Genomic DNA, 19,057 nt, shown 5'->3' with positions numbered 1-19,057 from the left:
GTTTCTGTACTGATTGCTAGTTAGATGGCTGAAACTTTAAACAGAAGACCAACAATAAATGGCAAAAAGTGGATAATAACTAGAGACTACTCTTGCATATGCACAAGTATCCTTGTTAACAAATCTTTATTTTGTCCAGCTCTCACTTAACGGGAGTGAGTAAAGACTAGCTGAAATTGCTGAGTTCAAAGACAGAAATTTCAGGAAATGGGGAGCAAGATGGGGGAGTTTCACATTGAGTAAGCTTAAAGACTCTTCTTCAAGTGTTTCCTTTGTTGGCTTTGTGTGTGAGTAGTAACAATAAGTAAAGGTAAGCATGTATATACATTTTTGCAAGCTCATCTCCATAGAGTGTAAGATCTTTGGGGCAGGGGACTTTCTCATGCTCTGTCTGTATAGTGCTTAGCACACATGAGGCCTCTGGGTGTTAAATAAATAATAATGCGCTCTTCCACAAGCAAGGGGAGAGTTCTGCAGTGGACAATTATCTTTCTGTAGTTCACAGCTGTGTGGACAGCAAGTGAAATTTGAAAGAAATAAGATGCTTACCCTGAAAGAGGAAGAAGTAGAAAACTGAAGTAGCAGCAGGAAACAATAACTGGAAATAGGGAAGAAAGTAATAGAAGAAAATGGGAATTTTGTTTTTACAAATAATGTTTTTACACTTCTACAGTGCCTTTCCTCTTGAATGAGTCCAAAGAGCACTGTATGATGTACAAACCACCAAGGGATCACTTTGTCCACAACCCTGTGGTGGAATGTAGAATTTCAACAGTTGTGAATAAACAACACTGCACAGTTGGTTAGGCCAGAAAGTGACTAATACCCTATCTAACTGAAATTTCAGGGTATTCAGAGAGGCAGAATGCAATTACACACACTAGAATTTGGTCAGGACATTAAGGTGAACACCACTATGTTTGCACAAAGTATCCCACGCATTTTGATGACCACAAGCAACCAGAGCTCTGGTTTCCCATTTCACCTGTAAGAGGGTGCTTTGGGTGTTCTCTAACAGTGGTTCAGTACCAAGGTATCTACCTACTTTTTGTGGTTATAAAGGACCACTATGACTAGCATAGGACAATGCCTAATTTTAAAGGCCAGCACCACAGCGTGTTTTATTTGTGGCACAAAAGCATGTGTTCCCCCAGGGTAGAAACCCTGCAAACAAATATTATGATCCCATGCTTATGAATGGCTTTTCAGGGGATAGTCGGTGTCAGGCACCAGATACAAGCATTAAAATACAGGATGGGTAGATACCTTATCTGGGGCTGACTCTGAGGGATGTGTGTCACCTGAGGCTTGTTACACACGGTGTTATTCAGGAATCACTTTTCTGAAGTAACTATTCCTGCATAACTCCAGGTGGATGCTCTTATTGCAGGCTGGTTGCACCATGTTCCCATTGGCTTTAATCCAGTAGATTGAACTAAACTGGACAAAACTCAGTCTGCCACGTCCACCCAGGGAGTTATTCAGGAACAAGCACTGTGTTGAATCTAGATTCACAATCTACCTTAATCCGAATTGCCTTTCAAGGGTAGACCCCACAGGGCAATGAGCCCCCCCACCCCGTTTTTAAATAGCGTTGTCCGCTGGCCCCCTCCCCCAACTACGCACATGTTAAAAGTGGGGGGCATGGCCCAGTGCTGGCTCCCTCCTCCCCCGGTTTCGGCGCCGGTGGCCCCCACTTCGCCGCTGCGGCCTGTCTGCCCGCGGGGCCGGGGGTGAGCGGGGCCGGGCACGCCAAGAGGAAGGAAGGCCGGCCCAGAGCCAGCCTGCCTGCGAGCCCGCCCCGGGGCAGGGCCCAGCGCCGCATCCCCCGGCCGGGGCGGTGCTGGAGGCCGGGCCTGGGAAGCACGGCCGGGCAGGGGGCGGGCTGGGAGGCGTAGACCCGGCGCGGTGGAGCCGAGCCGGGCCAGGCCCCGCTGCAAACCCCGGTCTCGGAGTCGTTGCTGCCCGGAGCGGGGCTGGAGCCTCACAGCGGCAACAGTGAGTGGCTGTTGCCGGTGGCTTCCCTGGGGCCGCCGGGGACCCTGCCCCGCCTCCCCGCTCTCCCTCCCCGCTGCGGCGCCCGGTTCTCGCTGCCGGCCGGTGCGGTTGTCCCTGGCTGCCGGGCGCCGCGGGCAGGAGCCGGGCTGAACGCGGGGGGGCCCGCAAGTTTGGCGGACAGGCTCAGGGCTGAAAGCAACGTTCGTCGAGCTGAGCAGGCCTCGGCCCCACGCAAGGCGGCTGCTGGAGCTGGCGCGGGGCCGGGGCGGGGGGGCAGCCCTAGGGGCCGTTTGCCTTGTGGCGACCGGCGAGGAGCAGTGCCAAACGGGGCCTGGGTCTGTTGAAGGGCTTGGGACTGAAAAGCTATGCCGCACAAAGGCGACTGCAATGCTAAGGTCTGGTCTACATTACTGCCGTACATTGGTGTGATGACATCGCTCAGGGGTGTGAAAAATCCACCCTCCTGAGCATCGTAGTTATACCGACCTAACCTCCTGTGTAGACAGCGCTGTGTCGGTGGGAGAGCGTCTCCCACCTCCATAGCTACAGCCTCTCGGGGAGGTGGATTAACTGTGCTGCTGGGAGAGTTCGCTCCGGTCAGTGTAGGAGCGCCTTCGTTAAAGCGTTACAGGCGCATCAGTGCGGATGCAGCGTTTTAAGTGTAGGATTGCCCTAAGCTACTTTCTTTATCTTTCACTTAAAATGGCCCATCAGATTTCATTTTGAACTTGGTGTAAGAATAGATAGGCACAGGCTGATACTTTCCTTGTGTAGGGCATGAAAGATGTTTGAGTTACTGTTCTGTGTGATGAGGGTTTACGATGGAAACACTGACGTTAAAGCAATGGGCGTTAAAGCATTGACATTAAAGTAATTATTTATTGGGGCCCCACCCCATTAGAATAAGTACAGTGTTGTACCATCAAACATGCCCCACATACTGCAGTGGGTAGACCTGTCTGACTGCATGACAGTTCGTTAGATACTTCTGTTTGCAGTTGGTGTCATTGGCCCAGTGCTTTTTGTGACTTCTTTTAGCTCTAGGAGGGATCCATCTGCTATTGTGCCAGTGAGCAGAGCATCGTGCCTGTAGCCCCTCGTGCACTGCATCATATCGCTCAGTGTCTCGTCTCATTCTTTGCCCCCTTGTTTCCATCATCATCTCACCCTACGTTAAACTCTTCTCGGTCGTGGTGTCTCCATCTTTCGATGTAGCTCCTGTTCATTGTGTGTGGTCAGTGACTATGTCTCCTCTGTTTCATACTACCTGACTCTGGAATAACATCTCTGTTCTTTGCAAGCAGTGTACAAACTAACCCATTAATCCTCAACATCCCTGTCAGGTACGTTTCCCCACTGTGTGGGTGGGGAAATGAACACAGAAATCAAGTGTTTTGCCCAACGCCACTCAGTGAATTTATTGTTGGCTAAACTAAACTGGGATTAGTACTCAGGTGTTCCCAATTCCTAGTCTCATCCTGCTTTCTCTTTGGACCACACTCTTTGGACCTCTTTCTCTATGGGCTGAAAGAGAAACTATCTTCCTCTACAAGCTGACAGGAAATGTGTGCCTTGTGTTTCTTGGCTTCCTGAGATATTTCATCCAGCTGGCATATAATTTATGATTACTTTGATCATACACAATAATCTCTCTCTTTTTTTGCTTTACCCTGGAAGTGGCTGTTGATTTGGAAGATGGAGATGACAGATTTCAGCCCAGTGCTAACTCCGCATACAAACCAGTGAATACCTCTTTCCAAGAAGAAGAGCCTCTGATTGAGGAGCCGGTGGGGAACAGATACAGTCTGCAAAAGCCTAAGGATCACTTAAATGGTGCCTATGTTATTTTCTTCATCCTGGGTATTGGCTCTCTGTTGCCTTGGAACTTTTTTATCACAGCAAAACAATACTGGATATATAAACTTCAGAACTGCTCCAATCAGCAGGATCCAAATGGACATGGAGTCTCTGATCTCCGTGTGAGTATGATGGGTTCCCACTTAATGTCAGTGTGTTAGCTCTTGTGTCAGCTACTAAGCCCAATGCGTCTGGGTTCTCTGTTCATCTTAGCAATGGTTAACGGGAATACTAGGCACCGGGATCGAGGCAGCTGAATTCTGATTTCATATTGTTTAAACAGCAGTGGTGTTCTCTAAAATGGGCGTGTTAGTCACTCAGAACGAGAGAGTGACAATAACTGTTCTGTAACTAAAGGTTGGAACTACCTATCATTATAAACTTGATTTCTTCCCCTCCATCCCCTTGGCACTTCTGAAAAAAAGAAACAAATCCCTCTGAAGTTTTACATGCTGTACCTCTTGGGATAGAGAGGTTGTTGTTGTTTGTTTTTTAATTTGCTATAAACGTAACTTTCAAAACTTCTTTTTATTTTAGAACTTTTACCTGAAGTTCACTTAGGATTTTTTCCTCCTACTTTAAAAGTAATTTTTTGTTTCTTATTCAAGGAATCTATCTCCAATTTTGGCCTACGAATTTAATATGTTTTGACTTTTTCATATATTTTTGTAAATTTTAAGGTGAAGTTAAGGTTGGGAATGTGGTGTAATTCTGATGAGAAAAGAGTTAATGAGAGACACATCTATATGACATTGGAAAACTCTGGATTTCGTAACTATTCCTTTTCAGACCACCCTTTTTAAAAAAAAAAATTAAGGTTAGAATTTTTGTAAAGTGAGTCTAATACTATTTTGGGGTTTTAGCTGGATTCAAATAAAATATACTTTTAGCCTTTACTCTTTTTTAGCTATGCCTTTCATTCACAAATATGTTTTAATTTAAACAGAGTTGATTGTGTGCTTCAGCTTCAGTGCAAAAGCTCACATCATAAATTCTGATAGGCAGTAATTGTTGTTGGATCTGGAGTTATTCACTACATTGCTCCATTTCCTCCTAAAAGTGAACTTTCATTTCCCTTCTCCTGTAATTTCACTGTGTGTTGCTTTCCAAAAGACACTTCAGCATAGAAACAATTAAATATAGAACTGGAGGACACCACTTTAGCAATAGTCATGTTCAAAGTTAGGTGCATAGGTCAGACAGGACCTAATAATGCAGTGTTCAGCTACCATTATTTGTTGCTGTACATGGGTCCTACTGAATGGTTGCTGCATCTGTGGATGGTTGCCTTATGGAAACATGCACGCGCACCACTCCTGTCCAGAAACCAATTTTCATAAATGGTTTCAAAGTGTAAAATAGAAGCTTTCTGGCCAGTCTGTTAGGTTACAAAATACTACCAAAAGGTATGTGTGGAAAAAGAACTCTTGCAGCTGGTGGACTGTAACAAAAAAAGTAAAATAATTCTTAGTTGTGCAAGGAGACATGGTGGATTATAGAGTTAATTTCCTGCTCTTTTTAAATTCCAGAATCAGGAATGCTGGTAATAGTCTCTTTCCTGATTAGGATGTCACCACAAAATAATGTCACATAAAAGTTGGGAGTATATCTCTCCGATTCACTGACCGGGGGGGGGGGGGGGGATTCCTTTGAACTGGACAGTTTCTTTTCAATGTAGCAAAATCTTTTTGTATGTTGTATTCAGAAATCCAAGGCCAGCTGGCCTTCCTCAGATCAACTTCATCAGATAAAATTACCATCTGTTTGGGCTGCAGTTTGGAGCAGGATTGCTGCTGCACTATGTAGCTTCTGGCCGTGTTCAGAATAGATACTTTATAGTCAGTTTGGCTATATCAAATGCTTCACCATGCACAGGGAAGACGGGAGGCACATGGTGTCTGTCTGCTTTGCCAGAGACCAGATAAGTACTAACATGGCCCTCTAAAGAGGCGTTGTGCTGTTTTCGGCATCTTCCCCCTGTGCACCTAGCGATGAAGCACGTACCTTAGAGGCAAAGGGAATCATGACAGCAGGACTTTGCAAATGACAATTATAGCTGAATTTCTATGACACTAAGCCTATTCCAGGTCCTGTTGTTTACAATTCTGCAGGCCAACTTATGTTGCAGTACAGCTTTTTTCCAAGTGCTGGCAGTTGTGTACCTGCTCCCATGTAGTACCTGCTATGGCATTAAGCCTCTGGCTTTTGGCGTGTAAGATGAGAAACTTGTCACCTCTCGATTCATGGTCCAAACCTTGAAAAGCAAACTTGCCATTGGAAGAAGTGGTTTTGTGTTTTACATTGCATTTTTCTTCTCTTTTCATTGCTGCTGGATTCTTGAGTTCCCTGCAAGACGTGCTACTCTGATGCCTCTATCTGAAAGCTCCTGTGGGTGAACACAAATACACCTGGTATCACAAGCATCTGCAGTCAGATCATTTCTTTACACTAAAAATAATTCATGCCAATTCTGTTTCTGAGTGTTGCTTTCCAAAGTCACTGTTGGCAAGAGAAGCTTCCCTGAGACACAACAATCCTGACAATCTGAAAGTCTTCGTAACTCACTTAAGCAGTTCAGCTTGTAATGGCTTGGGAACTCTTAGCCTGGATGTATTCTGCTGCTCCTTGGTTTCTTCAGGTAGAAAACACATTTCTGTCTACTCCCGTTAGTATTTCCATCAATCACTAAATGTCCTTTTATCATAATGATTTATATGACTTCCATCCCAAAGGGTCACAAACCACTGCCTAAATTTAGCAAACTCATGTAAAAAATTATACATGGATCACCTCACTAACTGCTCAAAGGTAGCAACCTCTAGTTTGAACCATAATTATTTAACAGTGCACAGGAACTCTATGTGACAGTTCAGAGCAGGAAGTGTATATTACCTTTCTAAGGAATTTAGTTGGGTAGAATATAACTTGAGCCTGAAATTTGACCAGGGCACTGAGGGTTAACATTCCCATGGCTTTTAATTCTAGTCCAGTGGTGCTCAAACTTCATTGCACCTTCTGACAACAAAAATTACTACATGACCCCAGGAGGAAGACTGAGCCTGCCCAAGCTCCTTCCTCTTATTGTTTGTTGCACTTCATTTTAAATTAGGTCCTGATTCTGCAATCTGATCTATGTGGCCACAGCCCCATTGACTTCATTGGGATTCAATGTAGGAATAAGCTTACTGTATTCAGAAACAAAAAAGACCTATCTGTGTCATGCTTTATTTTCCCACAATAGTACCCTTATTCATTCATTTGGTCATTTTAAAACACCCTAAGCCTGCTTCTTAGTGGCAGGGAAGTGTTGGGAAAGAGAGAACACTGTCATTTTTAAGTAATGAGAGGCATTTGGTTACAGTGGTTGTGAGGGCCATAGAAGTATCCAGATACTTAGGAAGATCGGGGGATGTCTATGTAAATCAGATTGCAGGATCAGGGCCTTGGACTGTAAACTCTGAGACAGGGGCTGAGACTTCCTATGCAGTTGCACAGCCCCTAGCACCAACTGGCAGATATATTAGCCTGCATTTGCCCAAATGAAATCCCATTTTGTTATCTTCTGCCCATGTTTCTAATCTAAAGCCTCCTTTCTAATCTCTCTCCTCAGTAGTATTCACAACATCTCCCAACTTGGTGTTATCTGTGAATTTCATTAACATGCTGTTTACTCTTGTCTTGCAGTGCATTAATCAAGATGTTAAAAAAAGATCTGATGTAATATGATCACTACGGTGGCACTCTATATACCTCCCCCCAGCTTATCACATTGCCAATTATTATTAATCTTTGATTATGGTCACTTAGCCAGTTTTCATTCCACATGAGAGTTCCTATCCAAGCCAATTTTAATTAATTTTTCAAGTAAAAAAATATAGCTATATGTTGTGTCTACCTTCCCTCCTTTGCACTGGAGTTTAGTATTGTGCTGCCGCATGAGGCCCTCGCACACTCCTATCACTTGGCAAGAGAAGAAATGGATTGAGTAGATGGGGCATTTCAGAAAGTCGATGCTAAGACTTCCCCAAAGGAGAAAAAATGCATTCTGTATTTGTGGCATGGCTCAGAACTTTTCAGCTGAACATTTGTGAGTTCATTTTGGGATACACACCCTTCCTTACTGCCTGTCTTCTCATTTTGGGTGGGTTAGGACAGTGGTTTTCAACCAGGGATACGTATACTTCTGGGAGGTATGCAGAGGTCTTCCAGGGGATATGTCAGCTCATCTATTCTCAACCTGGGGGTCGCGAACCTGAGGGCGGGGGGTGGGGGTGGAGTCACAAGTGCATGGCCAGTGCTAGGGGGTGGCAAACAGGGCAATTGCTATGGGGCCCCCACAAAGCTAAGTTATGTGGTTCAGCCCCAGGTGACAAGGCTCGGACTTCAGACTCCTGAAAGGGGTACAGTAGTCTGGAAAGGCTGAGAATCACTGGGTTAGGATTTCTCTCAAACTGTTTGGTCTTCTTCCCTACTTTTAAGGGAAGGCTCATCCCTAGAGCGCTATTGATTAACTAGTGTCTTTTAGTCTTAACTGGAATTATCTTTCTCTCTTTTATACATTTAGTACTCATGAAAAGTGTTATCTTGCCAAGCTTGAAGCCTCTACTTACTCAGACACCAGCTATAGTGAAGGCAGGAGCAGTAGAAGCTTTCCCTAGTCTGTTCCCCACCCATAAGATCATATCTTTACCCCTGATTTGGAGGGAAGGGATGAGAGGGTAATGCAGTCACCATATCCATCTGACCCTTGATCTCCCTGCCAATTAAAGAGTAGTTGCATTTTTTCTGAAGTGGACCTACATCCACTAGGAAATGACTGAAATCACCAACTTATTACCTAGGCCTCTAAATATCCTGAAGTGGAGTCTGGTCATTTTTCCTTACGTGGCTTTGGGAAGGGGAAATTGTATCAGTGCTTATGGAGTAGTTAGCCAGTGGCATTCACAGCTTCTCCAATAGAGTCCTCTGCTGATGCCTTCTTGCCCCCAGAAGATGCTGATGCTATGAATTCTCGTGGTAAGGCATTCTCATGGAGAGCAGGGATGGAAGGAGAAGCTGAGAGAGGAAATAAAATCACCTTTGGCTTCTTTATAGGTATCGATTAATTGGAAATGTAAAGAAAGTAATTAGTCAGAATGAGGAAATGGCCTTATGTTTTCTTCTTCCTGAAAACTGTTACCCAGCACTTTTAAGGACCAGAGCATTCCTAATTGAAGGGCAAAGCCCACTATTTAGCTTGAAGATCATGTTTTTTGTTTCGTACTTACTTTGTTCTTCATATAGGAAATATTGGGTTCCTTCCTCAGTCCTGTGTATTCCCTGGTGCAGAAATGAACCTGGTTTGGTTTTGTTTACTTCCTTGATGATGCACCAATATCAGAATTTATATCCTACATTGTGGGGGCAGAGGTTTTAGTTAACTTGCTGCAGAAGCAATGGGATGCTTAATGCCATTGGGATTCACAAGAACATGAAAAAAAGAAAGTCAATTTGTATAATTTCTTTGCAGTGGAGAGATGGGTTCCCAAGCCTTCACATCACAAAGTTGTGCTGCTTCATCACCATGTGTTGGAAATTGAGTCCATTCAAAAATGAATTTCAGACTCACTCCACATTCTGCATTTGTGGAACATGACACTGACGTTGAGAATTGTGAGGACAGTCAGCTCTTAGGTCTTCATCCTCCAAATTAATTTCAGTATTTAAGTCTATAATCTAAATTTAATTTCCAGAAAAACAAATGCCTTTCTTCGTTTTGTAAAGCCGTTGTACTGAAATGACTTAACATGTTCACACCAGAATAGCAACATTTTTCTCCCTTTCATTCTGTGAACCCATGGGTGCTTGGACACTGTGGGATTAGTGTTATAGATATGCCTATAAGTAAGTAAATTAATGTTCAGTCATTTGCAGCTGGCTTTCCTCTGATTCACCCCAGAATACTTTGCACTAGTCCTTGCAGCACTTCAGGAAATAGTGCAGCAATTATGGGGAGTTCTTCTGGTGTCTGAGGAGGACCAGTTGCAAAGAGGCTGAGCAAATCCATCTCAGCAGATGCCTGTGCTTAAGGAATGGGAGCAAGTTTGCCACTCACCAATGATGGCTAGCAGCCTCTTAGGTGTTACAACCTATGTGCTGAGAAGTGGAGCTGAGCTTTGAAAATAGCAGAAAAGACTCCAACCAGTTCTCATGGAAATCTAGCTCTTGCCAGTTTGACTAATTTAATTTTGGTTTTAAGTCCCTGTGTGGTAATTGTTTCGGTTCCTAAAGCTCCTTAAATAACAAACCTTGGGGATCAGAGTGAAGTGCTATGTCATGGTTTATTAGAAGCTCATGGGTGACTAACTCATTCATGTGGGTGTGGATATTTAAGCAAACAGAAATAACTAGGGTCTGATGGTTGCAATACAGTTGCTGATGGCTTAATATTTGCCTGGAAAACCTTCCTCTCTGCTGCATTCAACCACACCAGACTGCAGGAGCATTGAATTCAAACAAGGAAATGGATTTTCTTTTTGAACACGAGGTGAGATTTTCAGAACCTCCTAAGTGAATTTGGAGCACAGATTCCCTTTATTCATACACCTAAATCATTTGCCCCCTTGATAAGCAACTGGATTTGTGCTCCTTAGTCACTTTTGAAAATCCCACTCTGAGTGAATTTTGTTAACTGTGAAAAGGTGGTGGCTTGCTAGACCTGAAGGATGAAATCCTCTATCTACAGAATAAATACAGCATAGTCGGCAACAATGCAGGCTTCCAGTATCCCACCTTGTGCTGTCCTCATGACTTGGAGGAGATATCTCTAGGTGTGGAAGGGGTAGTCCAGTCTCCGTGCCCATTCTATTCTTGTGTGTCTGCTGAGACTGTAAATGGTGCAAAATATGGTTGCCAGTCCTTGTTGACTATGGAACTAGATTGAGACCATAAAATCTGCCCTACCAAGCCACCAACCATCCTCAGATAGTAGTAGCCTTTGGCTACTACCAATCTACAGCCCTGGAACCTTAATATCAACACCTCTCTTGCAGGAAGGATGTGCCTTTTTACAACTGTCAGGGAGGAATCCCCCTTCTGGACATTTGGGCCAACGTTTTCAAAACTTGGGTGCCTAACGTTAGGCTGCTAAATTTGTATGCAGGCACCTAAACAAATGGGCTGATTTTCAAAAGCACTGAGAATCCAACAATTCCTATAGTTGTCATTTGGGCATCAGTAAGAAAATCTTGGCCATTGAATTTTAAGGCACCAAGATTATGGCCTGGAGTCAAGCCGGTAACCCAGAGATAAAAGGCTCTGTTTGGAATTTAGTGTAAAATATGATTAATTACACTGACTTCCATCTGAGGATTTCAAAGTACTGTGGAAACCTAAATTAAGCCTTACAACATGCCTGAGAGAGAAGGGAGTATTGTTTTATAGGTGGAGGGACTATGGCACAAAGAGGTTACCTAATTTGCTCAGGAAGTCAGTGGAAAAGAAGGGGGGAGAACCCAAGTTTTGTTGACTCTCAGTCTTGTGCTTTAGTCTGAGGACCATCATTGCTTTTTATTAGGATGCTCATTTCTGTATGTCATATTTGAAAGGAGTCTGGTTCTGGTCACTAGGGGCATGAATCCTCCTGTCAGGCAAGTGGCATGGTGTTGACTCCCTTGCTGCAGGGTTTTCCAGTGTTGCCTGCTTTGGAGCTGATACTACCCAGGCTTTTGGGGTAGGAGTAGTGTGCTACTCCTGCAGAGTCATCAGAAGCACAACTCTGCTATAGAAAGATGAGTTTACAACTGCAGACTATTCTTGGCTCCAACCTGCTTGCTGCTGCTAATTTCATGCCCTGTGATCCAGGTAACGCTCTAGTGCCTTGAGCTGCCACCCTGGGCCTGAATTGCTTTTCTAGCTCAGCAGGAGCCAGCTGCCTCTGCTGCCGAGTTTAGGCTGTAGCTGAATAAAAACTACTTTGCAGAAGCGTTTTGGCAGCACAGAGCAGAGTCTGCTGAAGCTAGTGACTAATTTGCCACTTTGTTTTGTTTTAAAGTAGCCAGTATGCTGCTTGAATAACATCATGCATATGCAGAGATCACAGTATTGTGTTTGCTGTAATTAATAGTGGTCATCCTCTCCATTATAAACCTCAGTTCTCATAGATTTTAGAATGCGCTGGCAATTGAATTCCTTCTGGGTTGATGTGTACTATATAGGAGATTGAAGAAAAGTTCCCCCACCCCACCCCCCCTTTTATAAATGTGATTGAAATCAGCCCAGCTGGCTGCTTGGCATTCACATTTTCCTTTGAAGAGGAAAAAGCTTGTTTTGTGCTGCATACGTAGTCATTGCGTCATAGAATGGAGAGGTGACAGCCCTCCCCTCCCTCCCCGTTCTGGTGACACCATGACTAGAATATTGTATTGGGCTCTGATGTAGACAAACTGAGGGAAGCTCAGAGAAGAGAAACATATATATGGAGCTAACCAGGAAACAGTAAGAACTAATTTTATACCGTGTAGCTAAACTAGAAAGCTGGGCAGGGGTGGAGGGACAGAATAGAAGTCTACAGATATGTGAAGAATATAAACACCAACGCTGGGGGAAGGCTTATTTAAGAGTAGAAGCAATCATGACATTTAGAAAAGGAAAATATTAGGCTGAATTCTGGGGCATAGAAGATGGTTATTAAATTTTGCTGTCGGGAAATTGTCTGGGAAATAGTCTTCTATGGAAAGTCATGGAAGATCCATCCCTGAAGATATTTAACACGAGGCTGGTCAGGGTACTAGCAAATGTTCTGTGAGGTACCATCCTTGTCCTTGGCGCATGTAATGCTGTAGATCTTTTCTTCTCTAACTTCTGTGATGCTATAGTTTATTATAAGGAGGACTTGTGGCACCTTAGAGACTAACAAATTTATTTGAGCATAAGCTTTTGTGAGCTACAGCTCACTTCATCGGATGCATCCGATGAAGTGAGCTGTAGCTCACAAAAGCTTTTGCTCAAATAAATTTGTTAGTCTCTAAGGTGCCACAAGTTCTCCTTTTTGCAAATACAGACTAACATGGCTGCTACTCTGAAACCTATAGTTTATTATGGTATATTATGTTTTAAATTAACAGTCAACAATTAGGTTAATAACCCCTTAGATTATTCAAAGTGAAAGAATTTGAAGAATTCAATGCACAGTACTTGGTAGTGTTTGTACTCTGCTTCATGCACTTTTTTGGCATGGAAGCTAGCAATCAAATTTCTTTTACTATCAGGTTTTTAGGGCCTTGAACAGCACGATCTGGCCCTTAGATGCTTTTGAAAATTTTACTCCACAGCACTAAGTCAATGGCACTTAAGAACCTAAGTCACTTAGGCACTTTGAAAATGTTACCGTGTGTGTGTGTAAAACAGATGAGCGCTTCCCTGCAGTGTTGAAATCCAGCTACTTTAATTGGATTTTCTAAAATGTGGAAACACTTCTACTGGTCAAAAGTTTAATAAAGGCTTGTTTTCACAAAATTGAATATGAGAGTGATCGTTATGATGATAGCATCCCTTTAAAAAAATCCACAAATAAGGCTAAATTTTAACAATTAAGTTTACATTTTTCTTGTAATTGTACTCTCTTGTACCACATCCCATTTCCCACAGCTTTGTGTTTGGAGTCTGTTCATTCATACTACAGCTATAGTAGATCCATGTATTTGTGTCTTGCTCTCTGTGTGAAATCGTAAGCAGTGATTATTAGGTTCTTTGCTGCTTACAGTAAAACTCTTTATGGGAAAAAGTAAATGAACATGCACATAAATTGAGTAAAAGACGATGGTTCAAACTCACAGAAATAAGGAGCATTTCAGGTAAAGGGAAAATATGCCAAGTACCTTCTAATTCTTGGCCACCATATGACACCATCTCTGTACATAGGTGACAAAGAATTATATAACCATTTCCACTTCCTGTATATACTTCTCCGTATGATGACCTACACATAAGACTGTCTATTAGCAGAGATGGCAAAGCTGTCAAAATAAAACAATTCTGCACCCTAAAAAAGGGGAAAGTAATGAATATTTTAACAGCATAATAACATATAAAATGAATTCAAAATATAAATACTGATGTGTCATGTTGGCACAAAAATCATTGCCTGCATTGTTGTCATTGCTTTCTGTGTCTCTTCTCATTGATATTGTTGCCTGGTATGACCTCTGTATGTCAGACTTGAAAATATTGACCTAAATGTCAGCCAAGTTACTCAGGGCATATCTGCACCAAAAACTTAAGTCAACCTGTATTAGGTTGACTTACAGCCACCACAGTAATTACTGCAGTGGTTCATGTTCACACTACCCTCCTTTGGTTGTTGGTGAGTGTCCTCACCAAGAGCGCTTCCACTGGCCTCAGAGGGGGAATGTGGGGAGTCGAGAGCCCAGGCTGCCTCTGTGTAATGTAGATGAGGTGTTAGGGCATGAGCAAATACAGTAAGGGTACATTTGAGTCTGAGTCTTTGGCCCTTTCACATAGAGTACATGTGTGTGTGGTATTCTACATGCCTTCTTTCTAGCTGCAGACGCTTTGTGTTACAGGGTGTGTCTTCTGCAGGGCCTAAATAACTGTGGATAGAGAGGGAAGAAACAGGTTGGTTTGATCATTACAAACTTTCAGTTTAGTTATTTAACAATAATGCTTTTCTATAGTACTTCCATATAAACGAATCCTCCAACACACCTGTGAATCAAGTAAGCGTCATTATTCCCATTTGATAGGTGGGAAAACTGAGGCAAAGTGGATAAAGGATTTGCCCAAGGCCAAAGACATCAGAGGATTAGAAACTCTACAGATTGTGGCTCCCAGTCATGTGCTCCAGACAACAGGCCTCATTCGCATCAGTGTTCCTTATTTATTCCCTCATTTGTGTCAGTGTTTGTGACAGGAAGGAAGGTAGGTCCAGTGGTTAGTCTAGGACTAAGGATACCCACTTAGTCTCTCTGTGTCTCAGTTCTCCATCTATAAAATAGGGCTAACACACTTCCCTACTCACAGGGATGTTGTGGGGATAAATATATTAAAGATGGTAAGGTGCTATGGTAATGGGGGCCACATATGTAGCTGAGATAAATGTCAGATTAGTTCTGAGCTGGGCATGTGTGCTCTCCATGGAGGCCAGTGTGAATAGGTGCAGTGCTGTTGAAAGAGACAATCTTTTGATAGATGGCAACCAGCATTCTTTTGGGGATAGAACCAAAGGGGTACGTCTATGACACACTTTAGTTTTTGGGTGAAGATACTTCTTAAACATTCAAGGTTTTAAAAAATGAAGGAATCCCAAGAAAAGGCATCCACTGCTCTTAGGAGAAGAGGGAGAAGGAATGGAAAGTTGAAATTAATTGGGGTCTTGTGTCTGTTTCCACATACTCTTCATTCTGCCTTGAGAATTCTTGCCGTGGAAGTTCAAAGGTCTCCAATTAAAAGATTCATTTTCTTTCCTGTCCACCTTGTCCTTGCCCCTGTCCCCCCCGCCGGCAGATAATACAATCCCAGATTAATAGCTGCTAATTCTCATGGATGTGAAAATATACTAGACTATAGACAAGGCTGGCCTGAAACACAAAGTGACCTCTGGCAGCCCAGCGTATAATAACAGCTCTATAAATTGCTCCATACCATAGCTTTGTAGTATTAGCAGGGGAATTGGGGTGGGAGGAAAGTACTTATTGTCCAGGGTTGGATAAAATCAATGATTTAAAAGAAAAATTAAAAATACACATTTTTATTTTAAATTAAATACAGATTTTTTTTAAATTATTTAAAATTAAATTTGAAGTGATAACAACCTAAGTTAAGCCTACAATCTATTAAAATAATTTATATTAAAAACAAAAAATAATATTAAGCGGTATTCTATTTGCTACCAAGTTTTAAAGAAAATCACAGCACTGAAGTGGGTGGTGTTACGCGGGGTTCTTTCAACCCAAAGCTCCTGGTAACTTTTACTCTGTGCGAGGTGGTGTCAGGAAATAAATCAGGGGAGACACGGCCATCCAACCAACAGATGGCTGGCACAAACCAGACAACACAAGAGTGCTTTCACTTAAAGCTAAACTTTACTTAGTCTCGAGCACTTATACACGTCCGCAACAGGTTAGTAAAACACCCCCAACCCTCGATAATTACCGAAGCTGAGTGTGGCTCTCAAGTGACACAGCAGCAGCGTGTTTGCCGGTGGGGAACACAAGCTGCATCCAGAGGGAGAGTCCAGTCCCGAAGAGTCCCACTACCTCTAACATTTCCCCCTTATTTATACATTAGTAATAGAATGACATGTCCCTTAAAGAAAACTTGTTAAGCAAGCAGTTTCAATGGTCAAGTAAGAGGTTCCTTCTGATTATTGATTAACCAGGTGTGGGTTTTTCCAGAGTTTGCAGCCTTGAGGCCCCAATAGATATTCCTGGGGCACCTCCTGCTCTTCTAAAATGCATGTATCAGCAACTTCAACACAATTCTTATCAGGAAGGTCAAGTGGCCCTTTCTGTGGCAACCCCTTCCCCTCCTTCCTTGGTCAAGCTGAGTTTGCTACATGGCACTTTATGGCCTGCTGACACGGCTGCTTTTAGCAATAAGCCATAGTGGTTTCAGGCACTTTACTGGTTTGCTGACATCTCCCTGTACAGTGGAAGTCACTGGCTAAGCACCTGGAACCAGAGTTTGTTGAAGTGCTAAACTAGCTTTGGACAGCAATAACCTCTTCTATAAGTGCAGAGAGAATAATTTCTTCATTTCAATATATTCAGCTAGATCAGTTCAGTGACTAACAATTCTTTTTAAGTTAGGAAACCAATTGGATGTTGAAAAAGCAGGAAAGCTTGTTTTTCTCTTCCAGTCTATGAATAAAAACTAGGTGTGAAAGGATGAGATCTGCTCATTTTAAAATCTTGGAGGACATGGTAACCAGAAACAATCACTTCACTTTGCTAACTACAGATAATATTTTCTTTGTTTAATAAATCAGTTTTAAATACACAACATGTTTTAGAAAAATTTTTGATAAACTTTTTTTCTGCTGTATCTACCACATTTAAGGTGGTTTTATTGAACTAGTAAAAAGATTAAAATACTGTTTTTGTGCAGTTTAATTGAATTTAAATTTCTATCCAAATAGAGATTGTGACAAATCATAGTAAAAAAGTTGTCATCTAGTCACTAAGAAGTGCATCATTCACCATTTTCTAACATGATAAAAATGAAGAATCTGAATAAATGTGTGTTAAGCTCTATATTTTTAAAGTAAATATTTGTATAGCTGTAGTATATGGTCCTGTTTAGCAAAAAGAACCACCACGTGTAGTGTAAAGCCTATATTTATTTGCAAATCAACACATTTTAATGGTTCCCAACTAATGAGAAGTAAGCTATAGGAAAATAACTAAAAGTACCAGTGCAAAGTATGATTAAAATCAATTTTTTTAAATCAAGGTTTCTTGCTTGGTGGTTTTAAACATTATTAAAATTAGTGATTTAAAGCACTTCCGTTTAAAGCAATCCACCCTGTCCTCGTCAGTCCCATTTATGTTCCTGGCCATGGGATTGGAGGATCTGACAAATCACTGCCTGATTGTCTGCATACACACAGGCTTTCCACACAAATACAAAGGTTCTCTAAATCACTAAGACCTCTTAATGAGATGCCCTTGCTGGCTGCTCAGTCAATTAGTCATTCCATTTGCAGTGCAGGAACATTTGGGAATTCCCATACTGGATCAGATCAGTGGTCCATCTAATCCAGTGTCCTGTTCCTGCTGCAGGGGAGAGAGTATAGGAAACTGTATTCTAGGCAGATATGGGATTAATTGCCCAGGAAAACCTTTAGTTTCCTCCTAACCCCCTCTAGTTAGAGGTTGGCTTACGCCCTGAAGCTTGGGGTGTTATAGCTCTTCCACAACTTTTGTTTGTTTTTATGCTGGATATTATTGTTAGTCACATAAACATCTAATCTTTTTCTGACTCCTACGAAACTCTTGGCCTCAGTAGCATTGGGTGGCAATGAGTTCCACAGCTTCACTGTGTATGTATGTTATATAAACAAGTATTTTATTTTTTCAGTTTTGAATTTGCCATCTTTCAGTTTCATTAAATGTCCCCTTGCTCTTGAGTTATGAGACCAGGGAAATGAGAGTTTCCAATCTGCATTCACCATCTAATTTATAAAATGCTTTGAAGCACGTGCTATGATGGAGAGAGAAGTGTATTTGGTGGTTAAATGTCATGCCATATTGTAAGTAATAGAGAGGACATCTATGTTCTGAGTGAACTTTCTTGGGCAGTATATAGTGACAAAGTTGGGATGGAGGAATACAACAGCCATTGCTTGGCCCATCAGAGCTTGGAATGCAGAGTCTAGCCTATAGGTCAGTGATCAATTGAGCCATTCTGGAATCTGCCACTCTGTCTTAAAGAATATGAATCTATGTAGTCACTTGTGCTCTGTTTCAGCCTTTGATTAAACCCTTGTTAAATTAGGGGGACCTGACCTGTTGTTTCACTTCCCCAGATCCACGTACTCTACCCAGCCAGGGTTGAACAAATCATACAACACACATTCCAGAGGGATACTGTGATAAATGAGAGGGGGGATAGCTCCCTTTTGTGGACACCCAGCCAGCCAGTTGGCTATAGAATCCCTCTTGGTAGTTTTTCTCTACTTGTCTTATCTGTAAAGGATTAATAAGCCCACAGGTAAAAGGAAAGGAGTGGGCACCTGACCAAAAGAGCCAATGGGAGGGCTAGAACTTTTTAAAATTGGGAAAAAACTTCCCTTTGTCTGTCTGTCTTCTCTCAAGGAAAGAGGGGAACAGGGAGCAGTTATGCAGTGAGAAGCTTTAAGCCAGATATGAAAATCATCCGATCCTATCTAGAACTGCTTTTAACAACCCAAATATTTAAGTAGATCAGGAATGTTTAGAAAGACGCGATTAGGTTTATTTCTGTTTATTTCTTATGGCTAGTGGACTCCTCTGTGCTAACCCCAGATGCTTTTTTTGCTTGTAATCTTTAAGCTGAACCCCCAAGAAACCTACTTGGGGTCCTTAATTTTTGGAATTGCTCTTTTAAAATCTAGCAAAAGCCTAAGTTCCAGATGTATTTTCTTTCTTTTTGCTTTTAATAAAATGTACCTTTCTTAAGAAAAGGATTGGATTTTTGGTGTCCTAAGAGGTCTGTGCATATGCTG

The 19,057-nt window shown here is 42.3% G+C and overlaps 1 protein-coding gene across 2 annotated transcripts in view; it reads left to right on the top strand.

Annotated features, from left to right (window-relative positions):
- Nucleotides 1-1,724: 1,724 nt before the first annotated feature.
- SLC29A3 (solute carrier family 29 member 3) overlaps nucleotides 1,725-19,057 on the top strand; it is a 30,424-nt gene continuing 13,091 nt past the window's right edge. For both annotated transcript variants that reach the window (XR_012160004.2, XM_073353561.2), the window contains exons 1-2: nucleotides 1,725-1,998; nucleotides 3,676-3,977. Coding sequence is in view for 1 of the 2 variants with exons in the window: in XM_073353561.2 (XP_073209662.1) it covers nucleotide 1,998; nucleotides 3,676-3,977 (303 nt within the window). In the remaining variant the exon portion in view is untranslated. The remainder of the gene's footprint in view (nucleotides 1,999-3,675; nucleotides 3,978-19,057) is intronic.

Source organism: Lepidochelys kempii, chromosome 7, assembly GCF_965140285.1.
Source record: "Lepidochelys kempii isolate rLepKem1 chromosome 7, rLepKem1.hap1, whole genome shotgun sequence".
NCBI classification, from domain to species: Eukaryota; Metazoa; Chordata; order Testudines; family Cheloniidae; genus Lepidochelys; species Lepidochelys kempii.
Note: the sequence above shows the minus strand (reverse complement) of the source record. Positions and strands in the feature narration are given on the sequence as shown.